This window comes from Nicotiana attenuata, unplaced genomic scaffold, assembly GCF_001879085.1.
Source record: "Nicotiana attenuata strain UT unplaced genomic scaffold, NIATTr2, whole genome shotgun sequence".
Taxonomy (NCBI): Eukaryota; Viridiplantae; Streptophyta; class Magnoliopsida; order Solanales; family Solanaceae; genus Nicotiana; species Nicotiana attenuata.
The window spans coordinates 142343-158665 of record NW_017670534.1 but is presented as its reverse complement, the minus strand read 5'-3'; the positions used below and the strand labels follow the sequence as shown (position 1 = coordinate 158665).

The 16323-nt window shown below is 37.7% G+C and overlaps 2 protein-coding genes across 3 annotated transcripts; one reads left to right on the top strand and one right to left on the bottom strand.

Moving 5' to 3' along the window:
• The first annotated feature begins 5886 nt into the window (after window positions 1-5886).
• Window positions 5887-11444, top strand: LOC109240652 (GDSL esterase/lipase EXL1-like). The gene is made up of 10 exons (XM_019407319.1): window positions 5887-6196; window positions 6290-6420; window positions 6643-6876; window positions 6956-7211; window positions 7290-7457; window positions 9867-10145; window positions 10225-10355; window positions 10447-10680; window positions 10760-11015; window positions 11093-11444. Exons 1-10 carry the CDS (start codon window positions 5905-5907, stop codon window positions 11272-11274), a joined length of 2163 nt encoding a protein of 720 aa, XP_019262864.1. The 5' UTR covers window positions 5887-5904; the 3' UTR covers window positions 11275-11444.
• Window positions 11445-11499: 55 nt separating this feature from the next.
• LOC109240651 (CO(2)-response secreted protease-like) lies at window positions 11500-15686 on the bottom strand. Of its 2 annotated transcripts, none has more exons than XM_019407317.1 (9): window positions 15203-15686; window positions 14611-14870; window positions 14396-14507; window positions 13437-13956; window positions 13216-13328; window positions 12868-13110; window positions 12654-12768; window positions 12350-12560; window positions 11500-12159 (listed from the first exon to the last, which is right to left on the bottom strand). In XM_019407317.1, the coding sequence occupies exons 1-9, from the start codon at window positions 15376-15378 to the stop codon at window positions 11600-11602; spliced, it is 2310 nt and encodes a 769-aa protein (XP_019262862.1). In that variant the 5' UTR covers window positions 15379-15686; the 3' UTR covers window positions 11500-11599. The 2 variants fall into 2 exon arrangements, with proteins under 2 accessions (XP_019262862.1, XP_019262863.1); XM_019407318.1 differs by having other exon boundaries at window positions 13216-13322.
• Between the last annotated feature and the right edge of the window lie 637 nt (window positions 15687-16323).

Below are 16323 nucleotides of genomic sequence, written 5' to 3'. Positions count from 1 at the left end.
CAAGTAACTACACCTATTTTATTGAAATCTATACTAAAGTCCATCTTAGAAGGTTCTATACCCATTACAATTCCTATTCTATCCTTACCTTGGTTCTAATTTTACCAATCTTAATGAAACTACCCTTTTCCATGCCTAAACTACCCTTTGAACCCTCTTGGAATTACTGAGCTAAACCAGACCATTCCCCTATTACCCTAGTAACTGGTCAAGGACTAACCATGGTTAAACAAGATCCTATCCTATTCAGCTATAACCAGACCAAACTAAACTAAACCTAACAGCTAATTAATACTAGACACTGAATTAAAGCATTACCAATGATAATTACTGATTAAACTAGACTAAACTGACTAGACTAACTGAAATTAACAAATCAAACATTAGAACAAAAAATTAAAATCAACAAAGCCTAAACAGAATCGACTAAGATGGCTAATAAAGAATTAAGGATTATAACAATGAACCATAAACTGAAACCAAACATTTAGCAAGACGGATTCAAAACGAAAAATTAAACTAAAACCTAAAATTAGCAAGACAGGATTAAACCAACCAAACAAAATTAAACTAAAGCTAAGAACAATTACAAGAGCAAGATGAAGCACATACTGAACAGAATCAAAAACAGAATCGAACAAAAACTTACTAATTTTGAGCATTCGACTGACTATGGGGCGAACTCTGACCAGCTATTGTTGTTTGAATCCTCCGGGATTCTTGACACGTAACATCCCTAATCGTGTGTTTTCAAAAGAAAACACGTGATTAGGGAAATTACGGTCCAAAATCCCCAAGATTTCTGAGTTAGGGTTCTGCCGGAATTTGGGATTTAGAGTTTGTAATGTTCCGGGCGGATTCGAGACAAGTGGCTATGGGGGTTGGGTAGAGGAGGTTCGGACGGTTCGGTGGTGTGAATTTAGGTTAATTTGGGACAACTGAGTCATGGCCGGAAAACTTTAAACCGTTATTCGAAGGGTTCAACGTTGATTCGAGGGAACGGGTTTGGGGAATTAGGTAGAGGGGACTCAGATGAACCTAGGGTGTTAATTTGGGACTATTTGGCATACTTTGGGTCTTGGCCGGAGAATCTGTGATCTAATATTTGACGCTTTTGGCCGGGATTTGAAGGAGATCATTTGCATATTTGGAAAGAGGTGAAAAGCGGAAGCTGGGGTGTTATTTTGGTGAAGTTTGGAGATTTTCCGCCGCCGTGGGCGATTTCCGGCGGCGGAACACGGCGGGGGAACGGTGGAGGCGTGGTGGGGAAGGGCGGCGTTACAGGGAGTGGTTGTACGAGGAGGGAGAGAAATGTTTAGGGTTTTGAGTTAATTTTCGGACAGTTTTATTGAATGGTTTGGGTTGATGAGGGCCGTAGGATCTTGGGGAATGGGTGGCCAGGATGGACTGACGCCAAACGGCGTCGTTTTAGCTCTGCCTGCCCGGACCGGACCAAGACGTTTGGGCTGGGAAATGGTTTTTTGGAAAGGGTCTTGGGCTGGGGCTGGCACGGAAATGGCCCAGTTCGGTCCTCTTATTAAGACATCTCTCTTTTCTCTCTCTTTTTTTTTTAGTTTTAATTTCTTTTGTTTTCTCCCTTTTTATTTCTTTTATTTATTTTGTATTTCATTTTGTATTTTTCCTGATTTTATAAAAATGCAAAAAATTAAAATGAAACCTAATTTATTTCCAAAATTAAGCTAATTGATGCCTAAAATTGTTTAAAACCTATTTCGTGACAATTTCAACAATTAACAATTAAAAATGCAAAAGCGGACTATTTTTGTTATTTTCTTTATATTTTGTTCTAAAAACAATGTAACTACTAAATAATCCTAAAATATGAAATTAGATCCTAAATGCAAGTGCCAAGTGTATTTTTAATATTTTTATATGAATTAAAATGCACAAGTAAAAATGCAAACAATTAGCAGAAAATAACACAAAATTCACAAAATTGTAAAATAATGAAAGAAAAATCCTTTTGTTTGAATCTTTGGGAGTCATTCACTTAGGGTAAAAATCACGTGCTCACAATGTCAGCTCAGGAAACATACCCGAGCCTCCTATCCTCGTAGTATTGAGAGTCACGCAGAGTCTATTTTTTCTTTAGTTCACTCTGATATATGGGGTCCTAGTAGAGTCAGTTCAACCTTGGGATTTCGTTATTTTGTTAGTTTTATTGATGATCATTCAAGATGTACTTGGATTTTCTTAATGAAAGATCGTTCTGAGTTGTTTTCTATATTCCAGAATTTTTGTGCTGAAATTAAAAATCAATTTGGTGTTTCCATTCGCACTTTTCGCAGTGATAATGCCTTAGAATATTTATCCTCTCAATTTCAGTAGTTTATGACTTCTCAAGAAATTATTCATCAGACCTCTTGTCCTTATACCCCTCAGCAAAATGGGGTTGCAGAGAGAAAGAATAGGCACATCATTGAAACTGCTCGCACACTTCTCATTGAATCTCATGTTCCGCTGCGTTTTTGGGGCGATGCAGTTCTCACAGCTTGTTATTTAGTTAATCGGATGCCTTCCTCTCCCATCCAGAATCAGATACCGTATGCAGTATTGTGTCCCCAATCACCCGTATACTCTGTTCCCCCTCGTGTTTTTGGGAGCACTTGTTTCGTTCATAACCTAGCCCCTGGGAAAGATAAGTTAGCTCCTCGTGCTCTCAAGTGTGTCTTCCTTGGTTATTCTCGTGTTCAGAAGGGATATCGTTGTTACTCACTTGATCTTCGTAGGTACTTTATGTCCTCTGACGTCATATTTTTTGAGTCTAAACCTTTCTTTACCTCTTCTGACCTTTCTGACCCCCTTGATATATCTGAGGTCTTACCTATACCGACCTTTAAGGAGTCTACTATAGCTCCTCCTTCACCTTCCGCCATAGAAGTCTTACCCGAGTCTCCTATAGCTCCTCCTTCACCTTCCGCTATAGAAGTCTTATCCATTCCAGCCGTTGAGGAGTCTAGTGTGGCTCCTCCTAGACTCCCTGCCACAGGAACACCACTTTTGACATATCATCGTCGTCCGCGCCCAGCATCAGGTTCCAGCTGATTCACGTCCTGCACCTGACCCTGCTAATACTGCGGACTTGTCTCCTCTTAATCAACCGATTGCACTTCGGAAAGGTATACGGGCCACCCTTAATCCTAATCCCCATTATGTCGGTTTGAGTTATCATCGTTTGTCATCACCCTATTATGCTTTTCTATCTTCTTTGTCATCTATTTCCATCCCTAAGTCTACAGGTGAAGCATTTTCTCATCCAGGATGGCGACAGGCTATGATTGACGAGATGTCTGCTTTACATACGAGTGGTACTTGGGAGCTCGTCCCTCTTCCTTCAGGTAAATCTACTGTTGGTTGTCGTTGGGTGTATGCAGTCAAGGTTGGTCCGGATGGTAAGGTTGATCGTCTTAAGGCTCGTCTTGTTGCCAAAGGATATACTTAGATATTTGGGCTCGATTACAGTGATACCTTCTCTCCTGTGGCTAAGATAGCATCAGTCTGCCTTTTTCTATCCATGGCTGCTGTTCGCCATTGGCCCCTCTATCAGCTGGACATTAAGAATGCTTTTTTACACGGTGACCTTGAGGATGAAGTTTATATGGAGCAACCACCTGGGTTTGTTGCTCAGGGGGAGTCTCGTGGCCTTATATGTCGCTTGCGTCGGTCACTTTATGGTCTAAAGCAGTCTCCTCGAGCCTGGTTTGGTAAGTTCAGCACAGTTATTCGAGAATTTGGCATGATTCAGAGTGAAGCTGATCACTCTGTATTCTATCGGCATTCTGCCTCGAGTCTCTGTATTTATCTGGTGGTCTATGTTGACGACATTGTTATTACCGGCAATGACCAGGATGGTATTACTAAATTGAAGCAACATCTCTTGCAACACTTTCAGACTAAGGATCTGGGCAAACTAAAGTATTTTCTGGGTATTGAGGTCGCTCAGTCTAGCTCAGGTGTTGTGATCTCACAACGAAAGTATGCCTTAGATATTCTTGAAGAGACAGGAATGACAGGTTGTAGACCGGTTGACACTCCGATGGATCCGAATTCTAAACTTATGCCAGGACAGGGGGAGCCTCTTAGCGATCCTGCAAGATATAGACGGTTGGTTGGCAAATTAAATTACCTTACAGTGACAAGACCTGACATTTCCTTTTCTGTGAGTGTTGTGAGTCAGTTTATGGATTCTCCGTGTGATAGTCATTGGGATGCAGTTGTTCGCATTCTTCGGTATATAAAATCAGCTCCAGGCAAAGGTTTATTGTTTGAGGGTCGAGGCCATGAGCAGATCGTTAGATACTCAGATGATGATTGGGCAGGATCACCTTCTGATAGACGCTCTACGTCTGGATATTGTGTCTTGGTAGGAGGAAATTTGGTGTCCTGGAAGAGCAAGAAACAGAATATGGTTGCTCGGTCTAGTGCAGAAGCAGAATATCGAGCGATGGCTATGGCGACATGTGAGCTAATTTGGATCAAACAGTTGCTCAAGGAGTTGAAATTTGGTGAGATTAGTCAGATGGGACTTGTGTGTGATAATCAAGCTGCTCTTCATATTGCGTCAAATCCAGTGTTCCATGAGAGAACTAAACACATTGAGATTGACTGTCACTTTGTTAGAGAAAAGATACTCTCGGGAGATATTGCTACAAAGTTTGTGAAGTCGAATGATCGGCTTGCAGATATTTTCACCAAGTCCCTCACTGGTCCTCGTATTAACTACATATGTAACAAGCTCGGTACATATGATTTATATGCACCAGCTTGAGGGGGAGTGTTAGAATAGTCATGTAAATAGGAGTAAATAAATAACCCTAATCCAATATATATTAGGAGTAGGACATGTTATGTGTGTGTATATATATAGGGCTCATTGTAACGTATGTCAATACATCAATAATATATTTTCTCCCGTGCATTCTCACATCGGCATTGACAATTCTGGTAGTGTTTCCATCTTTCGTCATTGGAAAGAAGAAGAAGTGAAAGAAAAAAAAATATTGGATCGTGCTCGTTAGAGTTGTATAGGCTCTGATACCATATAAACACTCAAGAATATGATGGAAAACTGTATGTGTATTGAATGCCAAGCTCAGTTTAAATACAAGTCTTCGTAAGAGTACTCCTTGAATTAGGAGACTTATTCAAATCAAAACACTATCTAAAGCTAACTAACTGAATGATAAGTTTGAACTAAAAGGATAACTCTAAATCTATATCTAATCTAAGGATAAGCATGAAAGCTAATAACTAATCCAAAACAACTAGGTACAACTGTTGTTCCAATAGGCACAAGGTATCCCATGTTCGTTCAAGGTCCGGGGAATGACTGCTTCCATGGCTCGAACCCATGACTTATAGTTCACATGGAGACAACTTTACCATTGCTCCAAGGTTCCCTTAAAAAAGATTAAAAATATAATGTCCTAAGGTAGTGAAGTAGTATATATATATATTGATCTCCATACTGTGAAACTCACTGAAGTTGTATTTACTGATGTAGAATGAAAGCTGGATTTCTGCAGTATGCACATGCCATTTATCTTCTACTTAGTTTACAGTTGTCTGTTGAGATATACTTCTGTAGAAAATCAAGAAAGTGGTAGATACATTCATTTAATGCAATCTTTTTGTATTACAACTCCTAGTTAGCATTCCAATTTGTCTAAAAGACACAGTTTCCAATTCTCGATATTGAGTTTGTGGCTTAAAACTATGTATGTAGATGCTGACCTTTCTATTTAAGGAAACATTAAATAAAAGGCTTTCATAAAAGTTAGCATGGCTTTATAGGTGAAACCTTTGTTGTACCAATCAAAGCATTTACTCAACAAGATTGAGTTCTTAAAGTTAAATACTAGTGCTGTGTGTGTTTCTTGCTACATGTTCAGAGAAAAGTCTTCAGTTTTAACAATGAAGTTCCTCTCTTTTAAAATATACTCTTTTCTTGTTTGTTATTCACTTCTGGTGTGTTATGTCAAAGCAGTTACAAGAATACCATATAATGAGTCTATTCCAGCAGTGATAGTTTTCGGAGACTCCATTGTCGATACAGGTAACAATAATGGCCTTAAAACTGTATCTAAGGTTAATTATCCGCCGTATGGACAGGATTTTATGGGAGGAAAACCAACTGGAAGGTTTTCTAATGGTAAAGTTCCTGCAGACTTGATTGGTAAGAAGAATTTGACATTCAAGCATTTTGAATATTGCCTTATCTATAATTTCATTAAAGAATATAGTCCTTAATTTTTTATCTTTATTTCAGTGGAAGAATTGGGAATAAAAGAGCTTTTACCAGCATATCTTGATCCAACTTTACAACCAGTAGACCTCATCACTGGAGTTAATTTTGCTTCGGGTGGTGCTGGATATGATCCTCTGACATCTGAACTCGCGGTATATTTCTTTCCTTTGTTCAGTTTTGTGCTTTAACCGCAAAAAAAATTATATATATTTCTGAAAACTTCCTGAGCCGAGGGTCTACCGGAAATAGCCTATCTGCCTTCTTAAAGGTAGGCGTAAGGTCTGCGTACGCTCTACCCTTCCCAGACTCCACGTGTGGGACTTCACTGAGTATGTTATTGTTGTTGTTCTGAAAACTTTTATGTATTAATGCAGAAAGTTATTTCATTGTCCCGTCAGTTGGAAATGTTCAAAGAGTACATACTAAAGCTAAGAGAAATAGTTGGAGAGGATAGGAAGAATGAGATCTTGGCCAACAGTCTATTCATATTGGTTACAGGAACCAATGACATTATCAACACATACTTTAGTACGCCTCTTCGGAAATCCTTCTATGATGTTTCAACATATACCGATCTTTTGCTCAACTCTGCTTCTAGTTTTGTACAGGTAATATAACATTTCAACTCAATATGAATTCATGCGACTATCCAAGACTAAATATAAGATGTGGTTCATACCTCTGAAGGATTTATATGGGCTAGGGGCACGTCGGATTGGTGTTTTTGGCATACCACCAATCGGATGCTTGCCATCTCAAAGAACATTGAGAGGAGGAGAAGAAAGGGAATGTGTTGATTATTTGAACCAAGCGGCACAATTGTTCAACAGCAAGCTGGCAGCTGAATTGCGCTCTCTGGGAAACAAACTTCCTGATTCAAGAATGGTGTATGTAGATGTATACGATCTTCCACTTGATGTCATCTACAACCCTCAAAAATATGGTAAAAATATTTCTGCCTTTTTTCTTGAATAGTTAGAATGGACAGATCTCCATTTCTTATCTTTATATGATTGTGCAGGATTCAAGATTTCAGACAAGGGATGCTGTGGGACGGGGAAAATAGAAGTCGCAGAGTTATGCACATTTACATGTTCCAGTGATTCTGATTATGTTTTTTGGGATAGCTTTCATCTTACAGAAAAAGCATACAGACAATTAGTTCATCAAATTCTTGCCCAACATTTAAGTAGCTTCTTCTGATAGATTCACATGCCAACATGCATGTGTGGATACTCTCATAGAAACATTTATTTTTGTTGTATACTGCAAGGAGAAGAAGAATACCAGCCCACCCTATGTACTATCCTACTCATTTGGTTTTCGCCTTTGGGACAATTATACATGATTTATAGCACATGGATTGTAATACAGTTAATATAATCAAGGAATTTTTAGTATTTGTTGCCCCAATGATTGGTCAATATGTGTGTCACCTGATCATTGTTTCTTCTTTTCTAGCTTAAGCATGTGCATGATGTGGTAGTAACATAGTTGTATTCATGGACTATAGCAGTACATACAAACTTGCTAAACTACTTTGAGCGATCCGCAGATCATGAAATATCATCAGGAACTGTTTTTGAGATTAGTTATCAACTAAGCATCGTAAGTAAGTTGCTCCCCGTTGTTCAATTATTTGACATCCAGAGTTATTCTTTGATAAATGATCACTATGAGGCAGAGTCAATAGAGTTTTATCAAAGTTTTTTCTTTAATGTGTCATATCCGATTGAGCATAGAAACTGCAAGTAGTCTGCAGGGTAAGTCTCGTTAACCAATCCTGGATTAATTGTTCCTAAAGGGCTTGCTTCTCTGGCTCCGATGTTGTATGGTGTTTGTCACGACCAGGAATTCCCACCTTCGGAACCGTGATGACGCCTAAAATTTCACTCGCTAGGCAAGCCTGCGTTAGAGTAATTCTTTTACCAATTTTAAGCACTTGGAACAATTTAACCAAATAAACATAAATGAAGCCCAAATAAAGTACGATATAGCATAATAGTCCAATATCTAGTACAATCAGGATCTGGAGTCATAAGTACACGAGCTTCTAGAGGTTCTACAAATAGAGTCTGAAATAAATACAACTGTCTCGGATGAAATGAACAGTAAATAAGGAAAGAGGAAGGGGACTTCAAGGTCTGCGGACGCCAGCACATCTACCTCGAGTCTCCAAATAAGCTGATCCGTGCTGATGCGCCTCACAGACAGCTGGGACAAGTACCAAAATCTGCACAAGAAGTGCAGAGTGTAGTATGAGTACAACCGACCCACCGGGACCATCAAAACACAGATCCGGATCCGTTTTTTCAAAAGGTTGACCGAAGTCAAGTCAAATGGATTTTTAAGGCATAAATTCACATTTTATCAATTTTTCACATAAAAGCCTTCCGGAAAAATACACGGACTGCGCACGCAGATCGAAGAAGGCTAAAAGGAGCTATTTGAGGTTTCGAAACACAGAATTATGGTTTAAAACTAAAGATGACTTATCGGATCATCAGAGTGTTTCAATGGATCCGAATATCCATAGGCTAAATTGCCACCAATCAACTGGTATACTCCTTACACTCTGTTTGGATCATTGTTCCCCGTCGTTTTATAATGTATTGTATTGTATGGTATTATATCGTATTGTTTTATGCATATAATGTTTGGATAGATTGCATTGTTTGTTATTGTTAAATTATATTTTGCTGTTTGGTTTGACTGTATCGTATTGTACTGTAACTTATAAGTTTACTAAAATACCCTCAACTGTTTAAATATTAAATTTATCAAACAATATGCATAAAAATAATTTTAAAAAATAAAACAGAAGAAGGCAAACCACCTTAAGAAAGTAGAACAAAGGAGTGAGACAGAAGAAGCCAAAACAAAGAAGCACAGCTAATTAGAATTAAGTTAAAAGCAAATTAGGAGAAAAAATAAAAGAGAAGGCGGCCTTTAACGTTGGCGGCAAAAGTTCTGGAAAAATACAAAGTAGGTTATAGGCTGGAGATTTGGAATTAAAATAGAAAGAAAAAAAAAAGGTAAAGGGTAAAATAGAATTGTGGAGTAATAAATTAGAGCATAATTAAAAAGAATATTAGGAAACAATCCCACCACACCAAATCGGTTGTTTCAAAAAAGGGTACTTTTCATTGTTCCGGAACAATAGATTTAACAATAGAATACAATACAACCAATTTTAATGAAACAATCAAAACAAACATTGTTTTGGAATAACAATACAATGGTGAACAACCATCCAAACAAGCTGTTAGATCATGAAGGGGTAGGTACAGTCAATTAATGCAATGTTTGTTATCTGTTTTATTTGAAGAACACTTATGGTGAGACTGAGCCATGTGAAATTTTAACATGTAATTTAATCTTGAAGACAGCAATATCAGTTCTGCACTCCCAGTTAGTTAACTTTGCTATAAGATACAGTATTCGCCTTTGTATAATGGGCTTTGTGATAAGAAAACATTAAATCAACTAGAAGTGCAATCATTGTTGTGCCAACCAAGCATTTACTTAGCAGGATGCCCTCATGTTTCCTGCTGAAATTGAGTTCTTGATTCTTAAAGTTAAATACTAGTGCTCCGAGAGATGCTTTCAGCTTTATCAATGGAGTTGTTCTTTTTCAAAATTTATACTTTTCTTGTATTATTCTCAAGAATTTGTTTTGCACTTGTAATGTGCAATGTCCAGGCAGTCAAAACTATACCAGCATTGATAGTTTTTGGAGACTCTATTGTTGATACCGGTAACAATAATGGCCTCAAAACAATAGGGAAGGCTAATTATCCTCCTTATGGAAAGGATTTCATAGGAGGACAACCAACTGGAAGGTTTTCTAATGGAAAAGTTCCACCAGACTTTATTGGTAAGAATAGATTGTGAGTATCGTCTTATCGACAATTACATTAAAGAATATAGTCCTTAATTTTTTATCTTTATTTCAGTGGAAGAATTGGGAATAAAAGAGCTTTTACCAGCATATCTTGATCCAACTTTACAACCAGTAGACCTCATCACTGGAGTTAATTTTGCTTCGGGTGGTGCTGGATATGATCCTCTAACATCTGAACTCGTGGTATATTTCGTTCCTTTATTAGTTCTTCTGTGTTTTTACCAAACAATTCTTTCTTGTATTTCTGAAAACATGTATATATATATATATGCAGAAAGTTATATCATTGTCCGGTCAGTTGGAAATGTTCAAAGAGTACATAGTAAAGCTTAAAGAGATAGTAGGAGAGGATAGGAAGAATGAGATCTTGACCAACAGCCTATTCATATTGGTCATAGGAAGCAATGACATTACCAACACATACTTTAATACGCCTCTTCGAAAATCCTACTATGATGTTTCATCGTATGCTGATCTTTTGGTCAACTCTGCTTCCAGTTTTGTACAGGTAATATACCATTTCAACTCAATCTGAATTGATCCGACTATTCAAGACTAAATATAAAATGTTGTTCATACCTCTGAAGGATTTATATGGGCTAGGGGCACGTCGGATTGGTGTTTTTGGCATACCACCAATCGGATGTTTGCCATCTCAAAGAACATTGAGAGGAGGAGAAGAAAGGGAATGTGTTGATTATTTGAACCAAGCGGCACAACTGTTCAACAGCAAGTTGGCAGCTGAGTTAAGCTCTCTTGGAAACAAATTTCCTGATTCACGAATGGTGTATGTAGATGTATACAATCTTCCACTTGATGTCATCTACAACCCTCAAAAATATGGTAAAAATATGTCTGCCTTTTTCTTGAATATTTAGAATGGATAGATCTCCATTTCTTATCTTTATATGATTGTGCAGGATTCAAGATTTCAGACAAAGGATGCTGTGGGACGGGGAAAATAGAAGTCGCAGAGTTATGCGCATTTACATGTTCCAGTGATTCTGATTATGTTTTTTGGGATAGCTTTCATCTTACAGAAAAAGCATACAGACTGTTAGTTCATCAATTTCTTGTCCAACATTTAAGTAGCTTCTTCTGATAGATTCACATGCCAACATTTATTTTTGTTGTATACTGCAAGGAGAAGAAGAATACCAGCCCACCCTATGTACTATCCTACTCATTTGGTTTTGGCCTTTGGGACAATTATACATGATTTATAGCACATGGATTGTAATACAGCTAAATATAATCAATCAATTCTTAGTATTCGTTGCCCAATGATCGTTGTTTATTTTTTTCTAGCTTAAGCATGTGCATGATGTGGTAGTAACATAGTTGTATTCATGGAGTATAACTGTACATACAGACTTGCTAGACTACTTTGATCGGCGATCTGCAGGCCTGGAGTGTTATCAGACACCTTAGAAGTATGTGGTTACAACGAATGGACTTTGAATTTTGTATTTACCATTTGTCCATGTAATTGATCCAAACAAGTCTCCCTTTGGTTTAGATGAAGCTTTAAAAGACACTTCATAGCTCAACTTCTTGCTATTATTTGTAAATACCAATTTATTTGGAATCACTTGGACTTCCAATCCAGTTGGCGCCTTTATAATTGCAGTATATGTTGCTTCTTCTTCTGCAACATTAGTTACCATTCTGGTTACTTCCTTGGTTTCATTTTCTTTGATATTTGAAACCGCTATGGATGGGTAATTCATTTTTGAGATTGATTCAGAACTTGAGTTGGTGGGACATGAAAAATCATCAGGAACTGTTTTTGAGATGAGTTTTATCTTTAATGTGTCATAGCCCATTGAGCATAGGAACTGCAAGTAGTCTGCAGCATATGTCTCGTAGACCAATCCAGGATTAATTGCCCTGGAAGGGCTTGCTTCTCCGGCTCCAATATCGTATGGTGTTGCAATGGATCCAGAATTTGTTGTGATTGGAGCCTTCAAATTGTTAGTCTGTATAGCTGTAGAAACAAAGCTTGACATGAGTGAGTATAAAGGACAGCTCAGTGCACTAAGCTCCTACTGTGTATGCGGTCCAGGAAAGGGCCATTACATACGCAGCCTTACCATGCATTTCAGCAAGAGACTGTTTTCACTACTTGACATGAGTCAATATACCCAAAAATGAAGAAAGTGAGTTAGATTTCTTACCTGTGGTCATAATAGCTGATTTGATTGCTGAAGGACTCCAAGAAGGATTTTGCGCCTTGACAATAGCGGCAATACCAGAAACATGAGGACAGGACATGGAAGTCCCTGAGAGTATGTTGAAAAGTGGTGGTTCCTGTCCTAAGACAGCCTCTTTTGTGTCGTTTCCAGGCCACGCCGCGAGAATGGCAACCCCTGGTGCTGTAATATCTGGCTGCAAGTACAAATCAAAATATTGTCAGATTTTTTATTGTTCTGTTTTATCATTAGACCATAACATAAGAAGAAAAAAGGGTAGTCTTTTTACTTTGAGGAGGTTATGAGTGTTGTATGCAGGACCCCTTGATGAGAAGTAAGCCACAACAGGAGCTGGTTTGTACTTGTTTTTTGAAACAGTTGGTAGAATTGATGCAACTGGATTCCTTCATAAGTTTTAAAGAATCTTTTATTCAAATGTGCATTATCCAATATTTTAGACTCAGAATAGCCAACTATTGGAAACCTAAAAGTGATTTCATTACCTTGTTGAGTTAATGTAGGAGAGGATCTCATTGCCATCTTTTTCAGTTACTACAGCCGCGGCAAAGGATTTGAATTTGGGTGCTACTGTTCTTGCATTATCATCTACTAGTATAAATCCAATGCCACCTTTGCTCTTCACTTCTTCTAGCTTATCACTAGGTGAATATCCTTCGTCGCGATTATGACAAAGAACAATTTTCCCCTTGACTTTCTTTTCATCTAAAGAATCCGGTAAACAACTCCTGAAGCACATCTGTTAGTTAGTTACATGTATATACACCATTTCAATTTCTTTGAGAAATACATCAAAATGATGTGATCCTAATGTTTTATGTTCTTCAAGTTACCTTGCATTTTTCTCAGAAACATCATTTTCTTCTGATTTGGCTAAATCGCCACTAATCAACGGGTACACTGCAGAATTTGTCAAATTACCAAAACTTATGCCCCCTCCCTGTAACTCAAATAAGATTACCAAGTAGTATTTCAGTAGATGACTTTGACAGTTTTCTCTGGCTTATAACATGCAAAAACAGAACACAGGATTAATGTTTAGCATAGTTTGTACCTTAATCAACTTGTTCCCACCTAAGACAATATCAGTTTCGAAGTCACGGTCAATTGTAGTAGCTGCAACAGTGAGAATCCAAGGAGCAACATTGACAACACTTTTCGTGCTAGGTCCATCATTTCCAGCAGAACAGACAACAAGAATTCCCTTTTCAACAGCATGAAATGCTCCAATAGCAATAGGATCATTCGAAAATTCAGGTTCAAGTCCAGATGATGAACCAAGTGATAGCGATAAAACATCAACTCCATCTGCAACGGCATCATCAAATGCTTTCATTATAGCTGATCCGCGACATCCATCACTCGTGCAAACACGATACATGGCTATCCTCGAACCGGGGGACCCACCCTTCGCAGTCCCAGCCGCTAGGCCATAATAAGATGCTCCTGAAATTGGATTCCCGGCTGCTGTAGATGCAACATGAGTTCCATGTCCATTTTGGTCCCTAACTGAACCAGAAAGTTTTCTGTCGTCCTCACCAGAGTCATCATAAAATCTTGCACCAACTAGCTTCCTAGTAGAAAATTACAATAATGACATATATAGCAAAAGATATATGTTTTTTATCAGATATATAAAAAAACATATTTCTTGCAGTCTCGGCTACTCAGTAATTTTAAAAAAGAAAACATAAATATAGTTTGCAATCTCAAACTGCAAACTATATTTACCCTTATCATGCCATATTAAAGACCGCAACTTCTAAAGGTACTTTATATCTTTTTTACTTCCTTATGTGACCAGGAGGTCACGGGTTCGAGCCGTGGAAACAACCTCTTGCAGAAATGCAGGGTAAGGCTGCGTACAATAGACCGTTCTGGTCCGGCCCTTACCCGCGTATAGCGAAAGCTTAGTGCATCGGGATGTCGTTTTTACTTCCTTAAACGTCGTGCTTAATCAAACACTGCCACATAAAATGAAATATATGACCAGGAATAGGAGGAGAAAGTTACTTGTTACATTTGGAAGAGCTGAAATCATGACTTTCCATGCAAGTTCCTCTCCACCGGGAGGGGACTGCACTCATATCATTGTCACTAAAACTCTCTGATTCAGGCCATATTCCTGAATAAGATTGTGGAAATTTTTATCAAAATAAATATCAGAATACTTAACTAGCTTGTACTATAATTTTGTACTGTAATTGGAAATTTTCTAAATGTTGTACCTGTATCCAAGATTCCGATTATGGTGTCAGCTACTTTTGGTGATGAATCAAAACCAGAGACTGGACCAGAAGTAATTTCTACATCATTTTGATATTGCAAGAAATCCCATGAACGTGTTGTGTGGAGTTTCAACACTGGATCATGGAATACTGAGATGACTCCAGGTTTTTGAGCAATAGAGTTCGCCTCAGCTTCTGATAAACGCGCCGCAAATCCTGAGAAACCATTCTTGTAGCTGTGTACAATAGCATCTTTTTTCCTAACAGAAATTAGAGATTGATGTTAGCTCATTCTTGAACTTGAGCTAAAATGAAAACTTTCTAAAACAACGTTCTCTTTGAGGTCTTTCAACCAATCGATATGACCTTGGAGAGTCGCTTTTGCTAAAACTAGAGCAGTTTCTTGAAAACTCGCTTCAGATATGATACTTTGAGTATTGAGAGATTTATTATTTCCAATAAGACGACTTGGCAATATATACTAAAAGTCTAAAAGTAATCTTAGCTTGTGGTCTTAAACATGTTACACACTAACACGAAAATAGAGTCATATAAAATGGAATAAAGAGAGTAAGTATTAATATAAGCTAACCTTCTAATTAAAGAGCTCATAAGGTCTGTTTGATGATTTTTAGCGTTCGATGCATCAGCAGCACCCATGTAAACAATATATACGCCATTGTTTTGTACTTGAGAAACTGCATTGGATTCTCTAAGAAAAGAGACAAGGAATAGATAGAGGCAGAAATATAGAACAATGTCTTTCATTTTTTGCAATCCTTTTAAGAAATCTTGATGACAACAAGTCTAATATATATATATATATATATATATAAATAGTTAAGTAATGGAATAAAGTTTGGTCTGTTAAGCTTTGTTTGGTGCATTCAAACGTGTGCGCACTGGAAAAACGTCCGTCAATCAGCTGCCACGGGTTATATATTATAGCCACCTATAGTGCGTTTAAATGCTTAATCCAAACACGCCACTAAAGATACAGTGGAGTTGTAGTGGTGGTGGCGGTAGGCCGTAGGCGGTGGCCGTCGTTGTGGTGCCGACTGGTAACTGGACTAGTCACTAGTGTGTAGTATGTAATTAATGGCCTTTATTATGTTGAAGTCATAAAGGGTAAATATATATAAGAAGTATAAGCAACAAAATAACTGAACTACCCATGCCTTTTAGATGGAAATGTTTTCCCTAACAATAATTATGCATCAATCGCAAACAAATTAGCATTCAGCTGTATGAATCTAGGCTAATCATGTTGCTCCATTACAGCCTCTCGCAGAAATGCAGGGTAAGGTTGCGTGTACAATAGACCCTTATGGTCCGGTTCTTCTCCGGACTCCGCGCATAGCGAGAGCTTAGTGCTTGACATTTTTGAAGAAGACAACATGTAAGCCGCCATAAGTTGCCGATTGAGAGACGTTTTAATATTGAGAATAAGAATAGTGAGAGAACGAAAAAGGTAAATATATAAATAATAATGTGGGCCTGTATTAGTTGTTAGGATATAAATAAGGCAAAAAAAAAAAAATAGCGACCCTATCCATATAAGGAAGCAATTCATTAAAAATTATTTTATTTTTTATATATCACAACAATCCTCACATTAAAGTTAATTGTACTTTCTATACCAAAAACTTACTTTTTAAACTTTAAAAGTTAACACATATTTTTTAATTAATACATGTATAATACATCTTTAAG

Excerpts from the sequence above, each read along its gene's own strand:
- LOC109240651 (XM_019407317.1), bottom strand. The coding sequence starts at position 15,378 with ATGAAAGACATTGTTCTATATTTCTGCCTCTATCTATTCCTTGTCTCT. Across the intron at positions 14,871-15,202 it reads ATGAGCTCTTTAATTAGAAG|GAAAAAAGATGCTATTGTAC; the intron begins GTTAGCTTATAT and ends AATTTCTGTTAG. Across the intron at positions 13,957-14,395 it reads AGCTCTTCCAAATGTAACAA|GAAGCTAGTTGGTGCAAGAT; the intron begins GTAACTTTCTCC and ends ATTTTCTACTAG.
- LOC109240652 (XM_019407319.1), top strand. The coding sequence starts at position 5,905 with ATGTTCAGAGAAAAGTCTTCAGTTTTAACAATGAAGTTCCTCTCTTTT. Across the intron at positions 6,877-6,955 it reads CTGCTTCTAGTTTTGTACAG|GATTTATATGGGCTAGGGGC; the intron begins GTAATATAACAT and ends ATACCTCTGAAG. Across the intron at positions 7,458-9,866 it reads AATTCTTGCCCAACATTTAA|AGATGCTTTCAGCTTTATCA; the intron begins GTAGCTTCTTCT and ends TAGTGCTCCGAG.